The sequence below is a fragment of the Carcharhinus amblyrhynchos genome, chromosome 12 (assembly GCF_965287045.1).
Source record: "Carcharhinus amblyrhynchos chromosome 12, sCarAmb.v2.hapA, whole genome shotgun sequence".
Lineage (NCBI taxonomy): Eukaryota > Metazoa > Chordata > Chondrichthyes > Carcharhiniformes > Carcharhinidae > Carcharhinus > Carcharhinus amblyrhynchos.
Window position 1 is genome coordinate 66,386,792 of NC_137335.1, and position 21,352 is coordinate 66,408,143.

The 21,352-nt window shown below is 40.6% G+C and overlaps 1 protein-coding gene and 1 long non-coding RNA gene across 6 annotated transcripts in view; one reads left to right on the forward strand and one right to left on the reverse strand.

Annotated features, from left to right (window-relative positions):
• LOC145351058 (uncharacterized) overlaps positions 1 to 21,352 on the reverse strand; it is a 150,138-nt gene that overhangs the window by 100,592 nt on the left and 28,194 nt on the right. The gene's annotated exons all lie outside the window — the stretch shown is intronic.
• foxn2a (forkhead box N2a) overlaps positions 1 to 21,352 on the forward strand; it is a 66,539-nt gene that overhangs the window by 36,323 nt on the left and 8,864 nt on the right. The window contains exons 4-7 of the mRNA XM_080200655.1: positions 3,135 to 3,262; positions 12,071 to 12,135; positions 14,286 to 14,354; positions 19,943 to 20,057. Of these exons, the coding sequence (XP_080056781.1) occupies positions 3,135 to 3,262; positions 12,071 to 12,135; positions 14,286 to 14,354; positions 19,943 to 20,057 (377 nt within the window). The remainder of the gene's footprint in view (positions 1 to 3,134; positions 3,263 to 12,070; positions 12,136 to 14,285; positions 14,355 to 19,942; positions 20,058 to 21,352) is intronic.

Genomic DNA, 21,352 nt, shown 5'->3' on the forward strand with positions numbered 1-21,352 from the left:
GTGGTTTGGGGGAAGAACCAGAAGTTGAAAAATGGAGGAAGAATGAAGGGGAACCAAGAGAATATTGGAGGTTGGTTCTAAGGAAACCGTACTGCCCTCAGAAATGTGGCACGATCCCCTGCCTAGTTCAAGATGAAATGCAAGCTATGATCCTCACCAATGGAACTACCATTAAACCTAACTCATTAAAGACTGGGATCAAGCAAGGCTGTGTCATTGCACCAGTCGTCTTCTCCGTCTTCCTTGTTCACCTCTTGCAAATGACCCACAGCCATGGAGATAATTTGCAAAACAAGACAGGAAACGATTCAGCCTTCAATCCAAAACCAAAATCATTCCAACTACAGTTATTCAGCTCCAGTATGTAAATGATGCCTGTGTATATGTTGACTCAGAAACTTTCCTTGGAGAGCATCAGCAAATGGATCTTCTGCTGAACAGCACAAAAGATAAGGTCATCCTCCTCCAATGATCTCTTTCAACACAATAGCCCCCCACCCCATCAGTTAAAATCCTGGAAAATGTGAGCCCTCCCTCAGCAAAGGCAGATGCAGACTCCAGAATTAACTATTGCCTCCAACATTTCAGCTCAGCCTTCGTCTGACTGAGGAAAGAGTTTTTGTGGGTCAGGATCTCAAACCTAAGACCAAGGCCATGGTTCACTGTGCAGCAGTGGTCCCTGTGCTACAATATTCTTTGGAGACCTGGAACAACTTTAAAGCAGGCACCGCAAAGCACGGGAGAAGAACCAACAACAGGACAGTACTGCACTGAAGTAACAGCCCAGAAAGTCACTTAATTTGACCATAATGTCAGGATTAAACTTTTGTCCTAGTCAGATATACTTACTGAAAAAATCAATAGTATCTAGTAGGGAAATGAACAGTTTTATGACGTATAAAGGGTGTTATCCACATTGTGCATTACATTCTGTCTCCTTCTAAAACATTTCTGGAATATCCAGATCCTTTCTAGTAATTTACACAATGTCTGATAACCAGAGTCTTGGAGCAATCTTTCTTACGTAAGAAGCGAAACAAGAGAGGAACCAGTGGGTAATGTGAGATAAATCAAAGCAGATACAAGAAATACCACAGGGCAAAATCTAGGCAACAGCAGTAACTTAATGAAATTTCAAATAATTATTGAAAAAGACATGACTTAGACAAAAACCAAAGTAACATTGAAAAAAGAAGTTGATTCAATGGAGAAACTGGATTTTTTTTTGTATGGAGTGCTAGAACAGCGGTGGAAAATGTTTAAAACTGTGATCAGTAGAGTTCAGGAGAAATCTATTTTGCTGGAAAACAAGGACAAACCAGCCAGTAACGAAATACTTCGGCTGAATAAAACAAAACAGGGTAAAACTGAAACTGAACAAAAAGGCAAACACTAAGTGTACAGACAACAAAGGATGGATGGGATGATGAAAGGAATATAAAAGGGTTAGGAAATAAGTCAGACAACAATTAGGAAAGCAAATAGGAACTACAAAATTAAGTTAGCTCAGAGTATAAAAACATGAAGTAAAGTACTCTACATCACAAATAACAAAATAAAAATCAAAATTAGGACAGGATCACAAAAGGATAAAGTTAATGGCAGCTAAATGGTATAAATATTGAACACATTGCCTCAGTATTTACTGTAAAATGAGGTAGGCATGACACCAGTAGAAAATTTTAAAACCAAGACTTATTTAAGACACTTTAAGATAAAAATGGGAAGATAATTGAAAAACTAATCATAACTAATGAGGATGAAACTCTTGGTTTGGATCTATTGCATCTGCAAATATTAAGTTGGAGGGGAGACAGTAGAGGCACTACTATAAATTATGTATATGTAACAATTCATTAGAAACGGGAATAATCCGGAGGAATGGCAGGTAGCTAATGTTATTTTTCTTAAAGCCAGTCTCCTGTCCATCCACAAGGCACAAATGAGGAGTGATGGAACACTTGCCATATGCCTAAATGAGTGCAGCTGCAACACTCAAGAAGCTTGGCACCATCTGGGACACAGTGGCCCACTTGATTGGCATCCCATCAACCACTTTCAACATCTAATGCCTCTACCGCCAATGCACAGTGGCAGTAGCGTGTACTGTCTACAAGATGCACTACAGCAGCTCACCAAGGCTTCTTTGACAGCACTTACCACCAAGAAGGGCAGCAAATGCATGGGAACTTCACCACTTGCAAATTCCTCTCCAAGCCCTACACCACCCTGACGTGGAACGATTTTGCCGTTCCTTCACTGTCACTGGTTTAAAATACTGGAATTCTCTTTCTAACAGCACTGGTGTATCTACACCACATTAACTGAACTGTTCAAGAAGGCAGATCACCACCATCATCTTGTAGGCAATCAGGGATGGACAATAGCCAGCAATGCCCATGCCTGTGAAAGAATTTTTGAAAAATTAATCCAATAGATTTTTCCTGAATTCCCTATTGTATCCAGTAAGTGACTATAACGTGAAACGTGCTACCACAAGGAGTAGTTGAGGCAAATAGCATGGATGAATTTAAGGGATAGGCTAAATGTAAGCACATGAGGGAAACAGAATAGAATGATGTGTTGATAGGGTTAGATGAAGTAGGTGGGAAGAGGTTCAGGAGGAACCAGCATAAATCAGTTGGACTAACTGGTCTGTTTCTGTACTGCACACTTAATTCTGTAGTGTAAAATTAGGGAACATTGTCTCAAACACACTACATAGCATGTAGAGATGTGCATGCAAAATAATCTCCAATCCTAGATTTGTTAGGGGAAAATTCCATTATCACATTTACTGTTTATTATTATGAATAATTAGTCACTTTGGAGTTCATTAAATGGATGAAAATGTTAGTATCAGAAATTTATGTATGTTGACATGTTTTTGCGATAACGTTAACTCCAGAAGAGGAGTGGAAAGAAAAAACTGGCTTTGGCAAGGAAATAAAGTAAATTAAAAGCTAAAAAATGAGACGTGCTATGGAAGAATAACCGAGACAACTGCCAAAAGGCATGTCCGTTAAACTACAAGATCATTGTTTTGCTGCTGATCTATGAATATTAGCTGGTGTATGGCTGATGTATTTGATGATATTAAATAAGATTTTGCCATTTGTGTTTCTCTCTTACAGACTGTTGGGAAGGGCTCACTGTGGTGTGTCGACCCACAGTACAGGCCAAACCTCATTCAGGCCCTAATGAAGACTCCATATTATTCAACCACACAAGTCTTCTGTACACCTCCAGCCTCACCTCCAAGGTAAGCACATAATTCTCATCAGCTCCCTCACTTTTTCCCCCCCACAGGAAAACATACAGGTATTTGATTTATTCTTGACACATGTATAGTATACAGTGAAAAGTATTATTTCTTGTGTGCTATACGGACAATGCATATCCTTCATAGAGAAGGAAATGAGAGACTACAGAATGTAAAAGAGTTAGAATGAAGTTTTGTAAGTGTAGAACGAGAGTGAAAAATAGAATTAAAAGGGATGCTGGGCACAGATTGCAAGAAGTTGCCTCGCTCCTGCGCCAATTTGGGAGAAGGTATTGAGGATAATGCTTTTCTTTTAAAAATGCTGCTTTTGTGATTTGTCATATCAATTGCATTAAAAATGCCAAGAAGATCCTGAGTTGGTAATCTATGAAATGGGAATTTCTGGATTGTCCAGAAGTTGCTAACTGGTTTGTACCAAGTTATCTTATCTCAGTTGGTGCAGTGCTTCAAGAGCATAAGAAATCAGAGCAGTAGTAGGCCATGAGTGATTTATATTTCCACCTGCTACTCCAATCCCTTGATTCCCTGAGAAAACAACAATCTGTCAATCTCAGCTCTAAATATACTCAACACATGCATAACCTGTTGGGATAGAAAATTCCAAAGATACACAATCCTTGCAGTAAAGAAGATCTCAGTCCTAAATCTACCTCTGTTCATGAGACTGGTGCAAAGACCATCTCCAGCGAGAAAGAAACCAAACATCTGCTCTTGACTGAACTGGACCAGCCATATAAATACTCTGGCAATAACAGCAAGTCAGAGGCTAGGAATCCTGTGGCGAGTAACTCCCCTCCTAAGTCCCCAAAGCCTGTCCAGCATCTACAAGGCACAAGTAAGGAGTGTGATGGAATACTCTCCACTGACATGGATGAGTGCAGCATGAACAGCACTCAAGATATTTGATACCATCCAAGACAAGGCTGCCCACTTGATTGGCACCCCACCTATTACTTCAACATTCTGTCCTTCCACTGCTGATGCACACTGGTAGCATTGTGTACCATCTACAAGATGCAGTGAAGCAACTAACCAAGGCTGCTTTGACATCACCTTCCAAACCCATGACTTCTACCACATAGGTCAAAAGTGGCAGATGTATGGGAATACCACCATCTGCAAATTCCTCTCCAAGCCACATACTATCTTGACTTGGAATTATATCAGTATTATTTCACTATTGCTGGGTCATTTTCCCTCTTAACTGCACTGTGGATGTACCTACATCACGTGGACTACGGCGGTTTCAGAGGGCAATTCACCACTTTCTGAAGGTCAAGTAGAGACAGCCTAGTAGCCAGTGATGCCGAAATCCATGAAAGAATAATATATAAAAGAGAGATGCATTACTATTAGTCTCTCTGTCTAAGTCATTAACATGGCTGTAAGGAATTGCAGTCCCAGCACTGATCCATGCCAACTTGAAAATGCTGTTCATCCCTACTGTCTGTTAACCAACCTTCTGTCCATGCTAATCTATCATCCCCCAACTTCATGCTCACTTACCTTGCCAATTTGATTTATTGTTGTCGCATGTATCGTTATACCGTGAAAAGTTTTTTTTTTGCGCACTACAGACAGAGCATACCGTTCACAGAGAAGGAGACACTGGAATGTAGTGTTATAGTCATAGCTAGGGTGTAGAGAAAGATCAACTTAATGCTAGGTAGGTCCATTCAAAAGCTATTCTTGAGTCGGTTGGTACGTGACCTCAGACTTTCGTAACTTTTTCCCAATGGAAGAAGGTGGAACAGAGAGTGTCTGGTGTGCAGGGGGTCCTTAATTATGCTGGTTGCTTTTCTGAGGCAGCGGGAAGTGTAGACAGTGTCAATGGGTGGGAGGCTGGTTTGAGTGATGGACTGGGCTTCGTTCATGATCCTTTGTAGTTTCTTGTGGTTTTGGACGGAGCGGGAGCCATACCAAGCTGTATGCAATCTGAAAAAATGCTTTCTGTGGTGCATCTGTAAAAGAGAGTCATAGTGGACATACCAAATTTCCTTATTCTTCTGAGAAAGTAGAGGCATTGGTGGGCTTTCTTAACTATGGTGTCAACCTGGGGGACCAGGACAGGTTCTTGGTGATCTGCATCCCTAAAAACTTGAAGCTTTCAGACCATTTCTACTTTGTCCCCATTGATGTAGGCAAAGTATGTCTTCCACTAAACTTTCTGAAGTCGATAACTTTCTTCATTTTGTTAACATTGAGGGGGAGATTATTGTCCTCGCACCAGATTCTCTATCTCTTTTTCCTGTACTCAGTCTCATTGTTTGAGATCTGATCCACTGATGGTGTCATCAGCAAACTGGAGGTGTGACTGGGTCCTGGAGCTGAAGCAGGGCCTGCGGTGGGCCCAGGGCTTGCAGGTGGACCAGAGCCTGGCCCAGAACTGGGGTGAGATCTGGCACCAGGGCCAGGAACCATGCAGGGCCTGGAGTTGAACCCACTGGACGCTGGGGGAATGTGCAAGGAACCTACAGAGAGACCGCAGTTGTGTGTGAGAGAGACTGTGTGAGAGACTGCAGGTGAGAGAGCGAGCGAGAGACAGACAGGTGCAGGTGTGTGTAAGTGAGAGAGAGAGAGAGAGCAAGAGACTGTGGGTGTGGGTGAGAGATAGTGAGTGACTGCAGGTGTAAAAACTGGCTCACTCCCTGTTTCAGGGTTCTCATTCACCCTCACCTGCAAACATCGACACACACACATACTCTCACCTACTCATACAGAGGGTGAGTGAGTACCCTGAGACTGGAAGTGAGCCCGACACACACACACACACCCTCTCACGTGCTATTGAGCATCTTTGTTTATTACTCATCTTTTAAACGATCAATTTTTTGCTCAGCCTACCTCCACTTTTAAAAAAAAATTTCACATTCAATGTTGTGCCAAACCATATCTTTCCAAAATTTGCTCATTGGTCTCTTGAATGAGGAAAAAAATTGAAATGTGTTTCCCTTGACCTACATGAGAAAAGATTGGACAAGCTTATCCTATATTTGTAGTGTTTAACTAATGTGCAATAGATGTGCAAGAACAGTAAGATGTTTTAAGGCAGTGATTGATTTCAATTCATCAGGATAAAGGAATCAACTGAGCTGGTTGGCCTATTACTATGGGAACACTTTTTTTGGGAAAAATTGTGTTTATTATTTTATGTTGCTTGGCGACTAATCATGTGTGTGTCATACTGGAATAATCATATTTCTACACCTCTTGTCTGAAAGACTGACTCAATGAGACTTCACTGACAGCAACTTCCAAATATGGAGATTGAGAGAATGTTTTTTTCACCCAGCAAAGGTCAGGGTATTTCCATTAAAAAGTATAGTGTTCATTATCAACAGTTATGGTCATTTAGGTATGCTGTCGGATGTGCACGGCATCAGGAATGTGGTAGATGGGTGTGGTTGAAAGATCAGTGTTCTGCTGCATAACCCAGATAGCAATTCATTTAAACACACTTTCCCAGAATTCAAGATCTGCTGTCCCATGCATTCTCCCCACAGCCCAGATAGAAAATTGTCAGATACAGGATAATAAATAACTGTCTCTTTTTATTATAATGGGTGGGCAGATGAACAGAAACCTATTTTGATTTCCGATCACTTCAAAAGATGTTTTCTTTATCTTCCTGGTGCTTTCTGATGACTTACCGTAGTAGAGCTGTATTGAACAGGAGACAGTGCTGGGTTAGTCAGTATGAGCTGGCTCAGAAGTTGTGTTCATCAGCTTCAATCTTGGCCTGGCTTAGGGAATCCGTGTTCGTAATAATTACCTAATGACCCCTGCTGGAGAATGTGGATATTGGACAAGAGCCTATTGGTCTAAGTTGCATTGTTCTTTTATGATAAAATAGCTTGTCAAAGAGAATTGCCTAGGTTTGCATATCTAGAACAGCTGCTTATGTTGGAGGGTTGTCATTGTCCTTGGAACATTATCCCAGCAGCAATTACTTGCCAACAACCACAGGAGAGCAGGGGAAATGTCAGATTAGGGAATTCTTCATTGTGAACTCAGTGTTAGTTTAATACAAATTCCCATTAAAGAATAGAAAATTACTTTTGTGCAGTCAGACGCCATTCTCACCTGAGACAATGCTGCATGATGGTGAGCACCATTTCAATACTTATTAAGCGATAAAGTGGCAAGGATAAACAATCCTTGCTGCAGTAATACATTTCCTGATAATTAGTGTAGAAAAGCAAGTGACGTATGAATAGGTTGCATGCTTGTTCTTATCCTGGGAACTTACTTTTAAGATAGTGTATTTTTTTTTTAAATAAATGACTGACTTTAAACCATGGTCTAAAGTTTTCCTGGAGAGGTAATAGGATGGTTTAAAAGGAATGCTGGCTATGTGAAGATTGCTATGGTGATTGTATTGCATCAGTGTTTCCTGTCTTGACATATTGCTTATGGAATACTTAAATATTCTTAACTGTTTCAAGCCCAGCATTTCAAGAAATTTATTTTTATTTTGCCATTGCTCCTCCTGCTCCAAGTACACAGCCTTTTCGTATATTGTGTTTGCAGTTCCCTCTTACCAGTCCAGATATGCAGATGCCAAGTGTCCCTGCTGCTGCTTAGTTTAGAGCAGCTAACTTAGCCAGATAGAGAATTGAACCTGTGAAGTTCCAACTCTGTATGGTCCAGTCCTTTGCTCGGTAACATGAGTAGTGTGTTCAATTCTGGGTACCATATTTCAGGAAAGATATGAAGGCTTTGTAGAAGGTCATAGAGATTTACAGCATGAAAACAGGCCCTTTGGCCCAAGTTGCCTATGCCACCCAGTTTTTACCACTAAGCAAGTCCCAATTGCCTGCATTTGGCCAATATCCCTCTAAACCCATTTTACTCATGTAACTGCCTAAATGTTTTTTTAAAAGACAAAATTGTACCCATCTCTACTACTGCCTTGGCAGCTCGTTCCAGATACTCACCACCCTCTGTGAAAAAATTGCCCCTCTGGACCCTTTTATATCTCTCCCCTCTCATCTTAAACCTATGACCTCTAGTTTTAGACTCCATACCTTTGGGAAAAGATGTTGACTATCTAGCTGATCTGTGTCCCTCATTATTTTATCAACTTTTAAGATCACCCCTAAGCCTCTTACACTCCAGGAAAAAAGTTTATCCAGTCTCTCTTTATAACTCAAACATCAAGTCCTGGGAGCATCCAGTTTATCCAGTCTCCCTTTATAACTCAAGTATCAAGTCCCGGGATCATCCTAGTAAATCTTTTCTGCGCACTTTTTGGTTTAATAATATCCTTTTTTATATTAGGGTGACCAGAATTATACACAATATTCCACATGTGGCCTTACTAATGTCTTGTACAACTTCAACAAGATGTCCCAACTCCCGTATTCAGTGTTCTGACCAATGACTCCAAGTATGCCAAATACCACCCTGTCGAACTGTGACTCCACTTTCAAGGAGCTCTGAACCTGTACCCCTCGATCTCTTTGTTCTGTAATTCTACCTAATGCCCTACCATTAACTGTGTTGGTCCTGCCCTGATTCAGTCTACCAAAACACATCACCTCACATTTATCTAAATTAAACTCCATCTGCCATTCATCAGCCTACTGGCCCAATTGATCAAGATTCTGTTGCAATCCTAGATAATCTTCTTTACCGTCCACTGTGGATATCTGCAAACTTACTAACCATGCCTACTAAATTCTCATCTGAATCATTAATCTAAATGACAAATAACAGTGGACCCAGCCCAGTGGTGAGGCACACCATTGGTCACTGACCTCCAGTTTGAAAAACAACCCTTCACCACCACCCACTGTCCTCGGTTATCAATTTTGTATCTTATTGGCTACCTCACCCTGAGTCCTATGAGATTTAATCTCATGCAACAATCTACCATATGGTACCTTGTCAAAGGCCTTGCTAAAGTCCATGTAGATAATGTCGACTGCACTACCCTCATTTACCTTCTTAGTTACCCCTTCAATGTGTAGAAAATATATTCTAGAATGGCTCTAGGAGTGAGAGACTTCAATTATATGGATAGATTGGGGAAGCTCAAGTTATTCTTCTTCGAGGAAAGATGGGTGCAAGAGATTTGACATCGAATTTTAAAATCATGAGTTTAGACAAAAAAGATAAAGAAACTATTCCTGTTGGCAGAATGATTGAGAGCAGAGGACATAGATTTGAAATGATTGTCCGAAGAACCAAAGGCAATACGAGGTAAAATTTATTCTTGCAGTGAGTGGTTGCAACCTGGAATGCACTTCCTGGAAATATAAAGATATAAGATATAAAGTTTCAACTGTGGCTTTTGAAAGAGAAGAAAGTACGTAGTTAAAAGTGGGGAAAAAAAAAATCAGTGTTATGGGGAAAGAGCAGGAGAGAGGAACTAGTTGGATGAGTCACGCAGAATGTCAGCACAGACCAAGCCTGCCAAATGACCTGTGTTGTAACCATTCTGTGATTTTGTGGTAGCGTGTTTACATGGAAGGTACAATCGGCCATTCACCCTACTGAGTTTTGGAAAGTCAGGTATGCTTGTTTCAAACAAAGTAAAATGCTGGCATCTTAGAGCAGTGGAACAAACAGCACTGTCCTTTTCTTACTTGTGAGGACAAATCATCTAACTTCCTTTCTATCCTCTTTAATCACTGACATCAATCAATCCCTATCTTCTAGCTTAGTTCTGATTTTCAAAATCTCTTTTCCGCGGAAAATTACTTTTACCTTTTAGACAGCCCATCATTAACTTGCCATCTGTCTAAAGTCCCATATGTGTTTTCTTATCCGTTTAAGGCCTCTCCATTAGTTTTTGGTCCAACCACAACAATTAAGACCACACTGGCCAAAATGACAGCACCACACAGTATAAATGCAATTCAGATTACGAAGTCCTTCCTGATGTGTTTAATTCGTACCAGACCCAATTGTCTCTGCATATCCTTTGGTCTTCTGACAATGAACTACGTGTTGATCCATGTTCCCTTTGTTTCATCATGAGTGACCACTCATTCATTCAGCCTTAATTCTTCCTCCTGAACTCCTCTCCTTCGTATCTCGTGTTGCCATATCCTCCCTGCGTTTAATAATCTGTCAACCATTTTTTTTGTGACCTTTTCCCCCTTCTACCTTTCTTCAGTATTCTGTAACTATCCTCAAAGTACTTTGCATAGCAATGATGTTTCCCATTGCCCAATGAATATAAATAAATGCAATGGGTGTCAAAGCTGAATAGAATATTGGAGGTTGACAAAACTGTACTCCATAAGGAGTCAATGTTTTCAAGCCAAAAAGTTAGAAAGATGGCAGGGAAAAGCTAAACACAAGCTTTCCCCTTTTAGCCAGCTCAGTTAAATGGCACTTTATCACCTGTCAAAAAAATCACCAATGCTGGATTACACCCCTTTGTCTTGCTGCATAGCATGTTATAGCAAAGTCCAAACTAATAGAGGACTAAAGACATTTTGTTACAACTGAGTTTTTTTAACTTAATTTTTAGCTTTAATTTGCTGGCAGAAAAATGAATATTTATGCAGTTGTATCTGATATTGCTGCAAAGAAGTGAATTCAGATAATCCAGCTATGATTATCCCTGTATAACAAGAGTGAAGGTTTCTTTTCTAAAATGATTCGTGTTCTGCTGAAATTCAGTCTCAGTGTGACCTGGTACTATGATCACAAGTCCAAAGGGTCTTTTGGCAGTCCTTATTTGAAACAACACAATGGAATTATCCAGATGCTAACAACAGGAAGCAGTAAACAAACTTTATAACTGAAAGGAGCTTTTTTTTAAAAAAATCAACTGCATTCTGATGATTACATTTCTAATCTCCCTATTCATCTTGAGTACCAAAAAATTAAATAACCAATGTGCTATCTAATTTTGCTGTCTAATTTTTCCCAATACCTTTTGGCAGGTTCTTCTCCATCTGCTGTGGCTGACTATACTACTCATACATGTATTCAAATGTTAAGAATGATCATTGCCGGAAATAGCAGAGAAAGGCTATTGGCTGTGGAACAATACCATAGTATAACTCAATGCCTTCAGTGGAAAAGGGATGGGAATTAGTGCAATGTGCATAACGTGCTGGAACTTGCATGTGATGGTGCACCTTGGAATGGTTGACATCGGTTATTTTGTGAGTCTTTACAGGGTGAATCAAGTTACCTCAACTTGAGCTTCCATCTACTTTCCAACAACATTGATAAAGGGTTGAAGGCAAAGTGTCTGTTTCTTTTGACTGCAACCACTTGGAGCTTCTAGACACATGGTTTATAAAAATGCAGAAAATATTGGGAAGTACGCAAGTACGTTGTCTAGTGAAAGCTTTGATTTAAACAGTCTCAGTTAAGTGAAGGTAGAGCAGAGAATGTAATCATGATCATTTGGTTAGTTTCTTATGTTCCTACATATTTGACAGATTTCGTCCTTTTTCTCGACTGATTTTCATTGATCTTAGCTGAGGAAGCAATGTGGATGCTCACAATTACATTTGGTGTCACTGTACCATGGCTAGAAAATCAGCCAGGGCTTCCATTCATCAGTAGTTGAGGACTATCTATTGAATAGTGTGCTCGTATGTGGGTATCTGATGACCAAATAATTGGGCTCAGTTGTGATCTCCTCCATCGCCAACAGCTTGTCAACATTCATTGTTTGGTTTCACACAAAGAATGGCTACATGGACAATAGTTTTTGTGAAACTGCAATTCAACAAGAATCAGTACTGTCAGGAAACTGATGGAGTTATTTTAAAGTATGTTTTTTAAAAAAAATACGTCTATTGATGTTTCTTTCAGTGCATCGCCACCTCCTCATCACCTCACAGCAATGTCACCACAGCTCCAAGGCTGCCTTCAGAATGGTGAGTATACTTCTGAAAAAGTATATACTTTGATAAACAGAGCGTGCAAGTGGAAATGAGCAACAAGTTAATCATTCTTTTACTGGAAATGCTTTTTTTGGCTATTTTAAAAGTCGTGATTATTTGTGATATAAAATGACTGATTCATTTCTATTTTTAAAAAATCAACAAAAATGTTTTAATTTCCCCACTGTATATTTTATCACCTGTCACAAAAAGCTTAAAGTGCCATTTAACTGAATTGGCTAAAGGGGAAAGCTTCTGTTTTGCTTTTCCCTGCCAACTTTCTAACCTTTTTGCTGGAAAACATGGACTCCTTATGGAGTACAGTTCTGTCACCCTCCAATATTCTATTGAGCTTTGTCACCAAGCACCAAGGTTCCTTAACTGCAGAGGTAGTTTCTCATGTAATGTCCCACAATAGACTTATTTCCAGCAAGGGTCCACTGAATAGTGATTTGGATTGGAATTTTCCAGCCCTTCACTCTGATGGGATCTTCCAGTCCCAGCAATATGGATGGGGATATCAATGGCTCACGTGTTCTGCAGGGAGCTGAAGGATTTCGGCCTTGGAGTTGAAAGCTTTGCAAGTATTATCTGTTGCCCTCTTTGACTTAAATGCTAAACCAGTTTGATGCCCTACTACAGCCCTGGCTGAGCCTAAGTAACTGGGCTCAGATCAGGGCCTTGGTAGTCTGCAAGGCTTAGGTACTTACTAGATAAACTTGGAAGGGAGGAGGCACTCCAAGTAAAACTACCCCGTTGCCTTAGCAGAATACGAAAGAACCATTTAGGTTTTTTTATTGAACCACTTATACTAGGAAATGGTTAAAAAAAAATGCACGGCTGCTGTTGCTCTGCAATTCTACCTGCTTACATTGGAGTATTGATTTCAGAGAAATAGTGATAACAATAGAACAAATAGGTCTGTACAAGATCATGCATACTCGTGGTTCAAAAGTTACAATCCCTGATATATATTGCTTAATTGATCTTAGTCAGTACATTCATGGCACATTAAAGTTTACTCCAGTATTTTTGGACCTGAGAAGAAAAATTGACCGGAGTTCAGCATTTCTATCAAGCAATTCTCAAAGCATACGTGTCTTAACATTGGATGACAAGGATCTAAGCCTTAGCTTTGATGCCCATAATGGGATTAATAAGTTTGTGCCAAATAAATGGATGAGTGGCTCTGGCTACATGCCTCCATCGGGGAAAAAACATCTATAATTTACTGCAGCTGCTTTTTTTAAAATTCTCTTGCCCGAACCAATCAGTGATCAACCTACATTTACTATTGCTCCTTTTCACCTTTCTGTCCTGAAGACTGATCTTTTAGGTATATGCCAAGTTTGCCACTCTCACTTCAATTCTGCAATCAAGTAATTTGTAAGTTCACAGCTGTTCATAAGTAGCTATTTTTCATGTGAGTCTAGCTGATGTGTTGGCAGACTCATTAACAGCATGGTGAGCCCAGTTCTCTCATACCACACACATGTACTTACTCACAAGTATCACTAGATAGTGACCAGGAACAAAAGCCTTGGGATTCCACCACTACCCTTTTCCTTATTCTGGTCAGTTTTAGTTACCCAATTCTGCCCCAGGTAAGAATAGCTTGCTCACCACAGAATATGAACTGAACTTCAGACATCCTGGGTTATTTACATGGTTCCTTTGTCAATTAATGCATTGAGAAGATGACTTAAATCTTTTAATATCAATGTAAACAAGTAACGATATGCTGCATTTTGCCAGAAAAGTAATGCATTTCCATCCCAGATTAGGGTTTGCATTGTATTGCGAGGAAGCTATATGTAAATATCCTTTTCACTGTTGGCAGCACAAGACTGTTGTGTCTAGAATTTCTATGCTCCATGTTTGTTACTATGCCTACCAAATCTTAGTACTATAATTGGCTGTTGGCAGCTGACTAAAATCTGGCCAGTTACAGTAGGTTGTTCATAATTTATATCACTGCTCTCCCAGGAGAATAGAACTGTTATGTTGTTGACTTGCCAGTGAAGAGATTTGATTGCAGGTTTGGGCATTTTTATATCCCCCTGCAAGCAGGCTGATTTATGTACATGGAGGTTGATAAAGTTGATTGTTTATGACCCTTTGAACTTTCATATTTCTTTTGTCAGGTTCAGATATAGATGCTGCCACTGCTATGATGTTGCTGAATTCGTCTCCAGAGCAAAGACTTCCTCAGTGTAAGCCTTAATTTTTTAAAAAATTTCCCCTTTATTGCACAACAGGCTGTGTTAATAAGGCAGTAATGCCCTCTCCTGTGGTCAAGTTGAAGACATTTAATTAAGAATGTAGAAAACTGTCTTGTTATTACTGCAAAGTGAATCAAGGCAACAGCTTTAGGAGTTCCTTTTTTTCCCCTCACTCCACGTTTTCTGTCCATCTCCCCTGGAGCTGCCAACTCCATAAAAGATTACAGTCTAGAAGGAATCCCAACTGTGCCAACAGCAATCAAAACCTAATCCCACAATCTCACCTACAGCCTTTTATCTTCCACTGTTTCAAATATTTATCCAGTTTTCACTTAAAAGATGCAATGAGCCATGTTTTGAGCATAACTTGTGGCTAAGCAATTCTCTTTATAAATTTTTCTGCTAAACATTCTCCTAGCTCTCTACAACAGAAATAGAAAATGCTGGAAAATCTCAGTAGCGCTGCTATGAAGAGAGAATAGAGCCAATGTTTCGAGTCAAGATGACCCTTTGTCAAAGACCCTAATAAGTGCTCTCCAAAATGTTTAAATTAATGATGGCTTCATCACTGATTCTTTAATGAAAATAAACATTCTTTCCCTCTTCACTCTATATGAATCTTGCTTCATTTCAAAAAATCTTCTTGGCTTAGCTTTCCATTTTAATTGGAAGAACTTGCAGTATTTCAGTTGCTTTTTATTGCAACATTTTCTCACCCTGACATTATTCTGGGTCAGTCTATATCAGGCTTGTCCACTGTATCACCTGTGGGCCAGATGTGGCCTGTAAAGCCCCCCATTGTGGCCCAGAGGTAGTTTTCAAAAGGCCAGCAAGTGCAGTGAAAGATTCTGAAACTGCTCTACCGATCATAGGCCACTCCTCTCCCAAATTTAGTCTATGATTGGAGGAGAGGTAACATTGGCGAATATACTCCAGAGAAGCTGGGGGAGGAGCGGGGGATGGAGTGAGAGAGACTTGCTTTGGGCTGGGCTGGGCAGGGAGGGGGAAGAAGAGAAGCTCATTGCGGGCCTGGAAGAGGCTGAATATGATGACATGGGTTGCATGTTGGTTGAGTTGCACTGTGAGGATGAAAAGATTCACTGCCCAGGGGTGTGGGATTTGTGTGTGTGTGCATTTCTGGCTTATTGGCAGTCTCAGGATTCCCACTTATTCACATTCACATCCACTCACATGATGGGTGAGTGAGTGAGCATCAAGGGACTGGAAGTGAACCAGACAAACAGTCTATGTCTTTCTCATACTCTAATGGTGATCTTTATTAGTTACTCTTTTTAAAATTATCAATTTATTGCTCTGGTTTTGCTTTATTTTTGCTCAGTGAATTGTTTCTTTTCTTTGTACCTCAACTTTAATTTGAAGTTCACATTTGATGTTGTACCAAACTTTATCTTTCTGAAATCAGCTCATTGGTCCCTTGGAGGCAACGTGGTGACACAGTGGTTAGCACTGCTGCATCAAAACGCCAGGGACCCAGGTTCGATTCTGGCCACGGGTGACTGTGGAGTTTGCACATTCTCCCCATGTCTGCATGGGGTTCCTCCCATCGTCCAGTGATATGCAGGCCAGGTTGATTGGCTGTGCTAAGTTTCAGGAGGATTAGCAGGGTAAATGCGTGTGGTTATGGGGATAGGGCTGGGGGTGGGATTGTTGTCGATGCAGGCTCAATGGGCCGAATACCCTCCTTCTGCTCTGAAGGGATTCTATGAGTGGGAAGAAAATGGAAATGTGGCCTCCCAAGTGAAATGTTTGTACAAGCCCGATCTGTATTGTGTGGTCTCTGGTTTTGATATCCTAATTGTACAGCCAAAGTGTACATAATACTCTTAACTATGGCGTAACCAGTGATTTAGATAAATGTATCATTATTCTTTGCTTTTATACGCAATGCCCTTATTTATCTACGTGGACTTGGTCCTGGAGATCTGGCTTATGGTTTTCTCTATCTCCACATCTCTTCACCAAACTTTCAGTATCTTTTTGTTGACTGCATACTCTCATTCCTTGTTTTTCATTTCAGCTCGATATTGTCTTCTACTACTTTGCACTAAATTGCATCTGCTACTTGTTTGTATGAAATATATATATAGGTTAATTGAATTGATTGTCATTTACAGTCCTGTTTATCAAGTTTTCAGTAAATTAAGATTGTCACTTTTTTGTACTGCAATCTAAATTATGAGTATGTGCAGAGAATAAAGTAATTCCAGCACTGACCCCCGGGATAAATCACCTACAAATCATCTCTGACCTAATGTTGGCCAAAAGAAATTTCTGACTAGCTGCAGGTACTAACACTGCTTTAGCCACATACAATATAGATGCTTTCTACCAAAATTAGCGTGTGTATGAAAGCTAAGTGTACTACACATGTAGTTACTTAAACAAATGCCAGCATTCAATAACCAAGTAAGTCAAGCACTCAAAATGATCAAACACACTCATATTTATGCTCTTTATCTAATCATTTTAAGAAGGAATACACAAAAAATTATGAATTTCCATGGAAATGAGTACTTAAGATCATAACAGCAATAGTTCACTCCCCCCTCCCAAAAAATTATGTAGCATATTTAATTTAGGAGAATTGAAACATAATTAAAGCCTCCATCTAATCCCTAGCCACTTTTAACTACCTAGGGGCATCCCATCAGGGTTCTGCCTCTTAAGTTCTAAGAAATTTAAATCTGGGATGTGTGGTCTACAGGGTGTGGATATGCCGGCGTTGGACTGGGGTAAACACAATAAAAAGTCTGATAACACCAGGTTTAAGTCCAACCGATTTATTTGATAGTACACTCACTAGCTTTCGGGGTTAGTCCCTTTGTCAAGTGAATGGAGAGTTCTGGCCTCAGACAGAGCATATAAAGCACAGACAGTTTACAGATTACTGATTAGAATGTGAATCTTTACACATCATCATTTGAACAGCAGGTTAGGTGTAAAGATTCGCATTATAATCAGTAATCTGTAAACTGTCTATGCTTTATATGCTCTGTCTGAGGCCAGAACTCTCCATTCACTTGACGAAGGGACTAACCCCGAAAGCTAGTGAGTGTACTATCAAATAAATCGGTTGGACTTAAACCTGGTGCTGTCAGACTTTTTACTGGTCTACAGGGGCCAGCAGCCTAAGTGATTGATATGCAGATGTGAGTCCAGACAGTGAGTTTTGGCGAACTAGTCAGTAATACTTCAGCCAAATGCCAGTTTCCCATCACCAAGCACCCTTTATTATGTATCAAGAAACCACTCCTGCGGCTCACAGCCAAGTAGCGCAACACCTTGGGACTTCCAACACTGCCATGGTGAAGGACGGGTTTAAAAGCCCCCACTGAATGCTTCCTATTGGACAAGTCTCTGCCTGTTCAATAAGGGAACTTGTACTCCGAAGCCCCTGGGAAGATCTATCAATGATTCCCTTTGGCCTTCATGGCCATCATAACATTAATCCTCGGGGTACGTAGTTGAGTTTAAATGAGTCATTGTTCGACATGCACAAATGTGCATTTTGCAGCAACAAACAGTTTAGCTAATGTTCAACTGCCTTAGTCACGGGTATTTGGACCAATTGTTGCACCTCAAGTACTGCTCCAACTGTTTTTTTATTTGTGGGATATGGTGTCCCTGGCAAGGTGAACATGTATTACCCATCCCTAAAAGCTGAGATCAATGAGCTCAACTTCATAGGCCTCAAAAATCGATGGGTGGAAGGGAGCATTGTTTCTTCGTCAGCTCTGGAGTTTAACTCCATAGTATACAACACCAGGATCTCTGGCCAGAAGTCAGCTTGAGTGCCAAGTTTGGGTTCCAGTCAGGTGAGAGCACTGAGGCTACAAGAGAGGTAGGTTACCTCCGACCGCTGGTGGTAGTGCAGTTACTGATCACACATACTCTGTTCAGGGACGGACCAGGAAGATGGGCTATTGAGATTGCATTTGAGATTTTTTAAAAAATTAGTTCTCAGCCAAATTGTGGATTAAAATTCACCCCATAGTCTCTGTCACAGCACTTTATTTATTAGTCACAAGTAGGCTTACATTAACACTGCAATGAAGTTACTGTGAAAACCCCCTTTTCACCACACTCTAGCACCTGTTCGGGTACACTGAGGGAGAATTTAGCACGGCCAGTATGTCTTTTGGACAGTGGGAGGAAACCAGAGCACCCGGAGGACACCACGTAGACACCCATGGAAAGGACATGCAGACTCTGCATAGACAGGGACCCAATCCAGGAATTGAACCTGGGTCCCTGGTGCTGAGAGGCAGCAGTCCTACTACTGTGCCACTGTGCAACTGAGCCATGGGGGAAAGACCCTATCGTACAGGTTCACTGCACTTTTACAGAATATTACAGTGAAGAAGAGGCCCTTCAGCCCATCGACTCCACACCGATGCTTGAAAGGTCCAGACCTGTCCACCTAATCCCACTTGCCAACACTTGGCCCACAGCCTTCAATGTTATGGCATGCCAAATACTCATCCAGGTACTTTTTAAAGGATGTGAGGCATCACCCTCCCAGGCAGTGCATTCCAGACCATCACCAATCTCCTGGGTAAAAAAGCTTTTCCTCACATCAGCCCTAAACCTCTCACCCTTCACTTTTAACTTGTGTCCCTTTGTAACTGACCCTTCAACTAAGGGTTGCTCCATATCCACCCTATCAATGCCCCTCATAGTCTTGAAGACCTTAATCAGGTCGCCCCTCCGTCTTCTCTGCTCCAGAGAAAACAACTCAAGCCTCGCCACCGTCTCTTTATAACCTAAATGTTCCATCCCAGGCAGCATCCTGGTAAATCTCCTCTGCATCCCATCCAGTGTGATCACGTCCTTCCTATAATGTGGTGACCAGAACTGCACAGTACTCCAACTGTGGCCTCACCGAAGTTCTGTACAACTCCATAATGACCTCTCTGCTTTTATAATCTATATCCCAATTGATAAAGGCGAGTGTGTCAAATGCCTTTTTCACCACTCCATTAACCTGCCTTTCAGAGATCTATGAACGAACACACTTAGGCCTTTTGTTCTTCGGAACTTCCAGTATCAGACCTTTCATAGTATACTTCCTTGTCAAATTACTCCTTCCAAAGTGTATCACCTCACACTTGTCAGGGTTAAATTCCATCTGCCACTTATCCATCCATTTGACCATCTCGTCCATATCTTCCTGTAACCCAAGACACTCAATCTCATGGTTAACCACCCAGCCAATCTTTCTGTCATCAGCAAACTTACGGATCCTACTCCTCACGTAATCATTTATGTCATTTATATAAAATGATGAACAGTAGGGGGCTCAGCACAGCTCCTTGTGGTATGTCACCAGCCACTGGCCTCCAGTCACTAAAGCAGCCATCCGTTACCATGCTTTGTCTCGTACCACCTAAGCCAATTAGGAATCCAACTTACCAGATCGTCCTGTATCCCACGTAGGACTATTTTTAAGATAAGGTGATGGGCTGTCCCAAACTCTGAATATAAAATTGAATTGGTTCCTTCACATCATCTTCAGTAAGTGATTATCATCATGTCTCCACATTTACTTATTTTGTCAGGTGGGCCATCTCAGCAGCACAGTCCAACAGTGAGCCGAAAACGGAGTCATAAACGTGCATTTTCAAAGCTTGCCCCCATGATGGTGAAAATGTCTGAAGTCGCGTGCAGAACAAGGTAAAGTGTTCAGTTTACTGCTGTACAGTGACTGATCAAAGGAATTCCAGACCCATAGGTCCAACGGTAGGGCGATCAAAAGGAAGAATACATGAGAGGCCAGAATTGGAAGAATGCTGAGATCTCGGAGGGCGAGAGGAAGTTACAAAAAAAAGGGAGGGGCAAGGCCATGGGTGGTTTTGCAAACAAAGATGCAAATTTTTAAACTGGGAATTTGCTGGATTGGGAATCAATATGTTTTATCAAGTGCAGTGGTGGTGGGTAAATAGGACTTGGTGCAAGTTGGGACACTGGCAGCTGAATTTTGTATAAGTTCTAGTTTACAGAAGGTGCAAGGTGGGAGCCCAAACAGAAGTACAATAGAATAGTAAATTTTGAGGTGTTAAAGGGATTTATGGGTCAGGGCTTCAGCTGCAAATAAGCTGAAGCAAGGTGGTGTGATTATAGTAGTACAACTGATATCATATAGTATTTATGTTTAAGGGGTATGCTTAAAAATTCAGTTTTATGTTATATAGTCAGAATGTCTGGTCAGAATGCAGCTCAGATTTTGGGAGAGTAGGATAATTACTCATTTCAACATTGCAAGTGCTTATTTTAAGTAAACAAAAGTTCACTAACTCTACTTCCAAGTTCCCCTGGAATTTCTGATTAGAGCAATTGAGAGGATTTTGTGGTGATCTGGTTAATATGAAGAGCAGGGTCTGTAGGAGAGAGAAAAAAGGCATTTGCAGGTGAAGTCTGATTAAAGTTAGAAGGATTTTTCTCTCTTTGAAAACTCCAAGACTGTCAACAAATTGTAAAGCAAGTATGCCTGGAGTTGCTAACTACTTATTTTAAAGTGAGTTTGATCTGTGCATAAAGGTGGCTTATTTGGAACTGGAACAGTTATAAGCTAAAAAGTAAAGTTGCTTCCTTTCATTTTTAAATATTGTTCAACTATTAATGGTTAAGCTGATGCATTTGTTAGCAATATTCAAACTATTATTAAATGAAGCTTGTTTCACTATAAAAAATCCCTACCTTGTCAGTGTTATAATTCCTGGAAAGAAATATCCTATCTTCATGTTTATGTCAAAAAGCAAAGATTGTTAGCTTCCTAATGTTACTTGGGGTTCTAGTCCAGGATCTTATCAGTGGAGATGAGTGAATCATAGAGATGGAAATAAGATGGTCTGGGTAACGTAGTGGATATGTAGTCAGAATCTCATTTTAGGGTCACATAGGTTATGAACGGTCTGGTCTGACAGTAGTTAATGAGCAAGAAGTCTTTTATGACTCTTAAATCTTTCAAT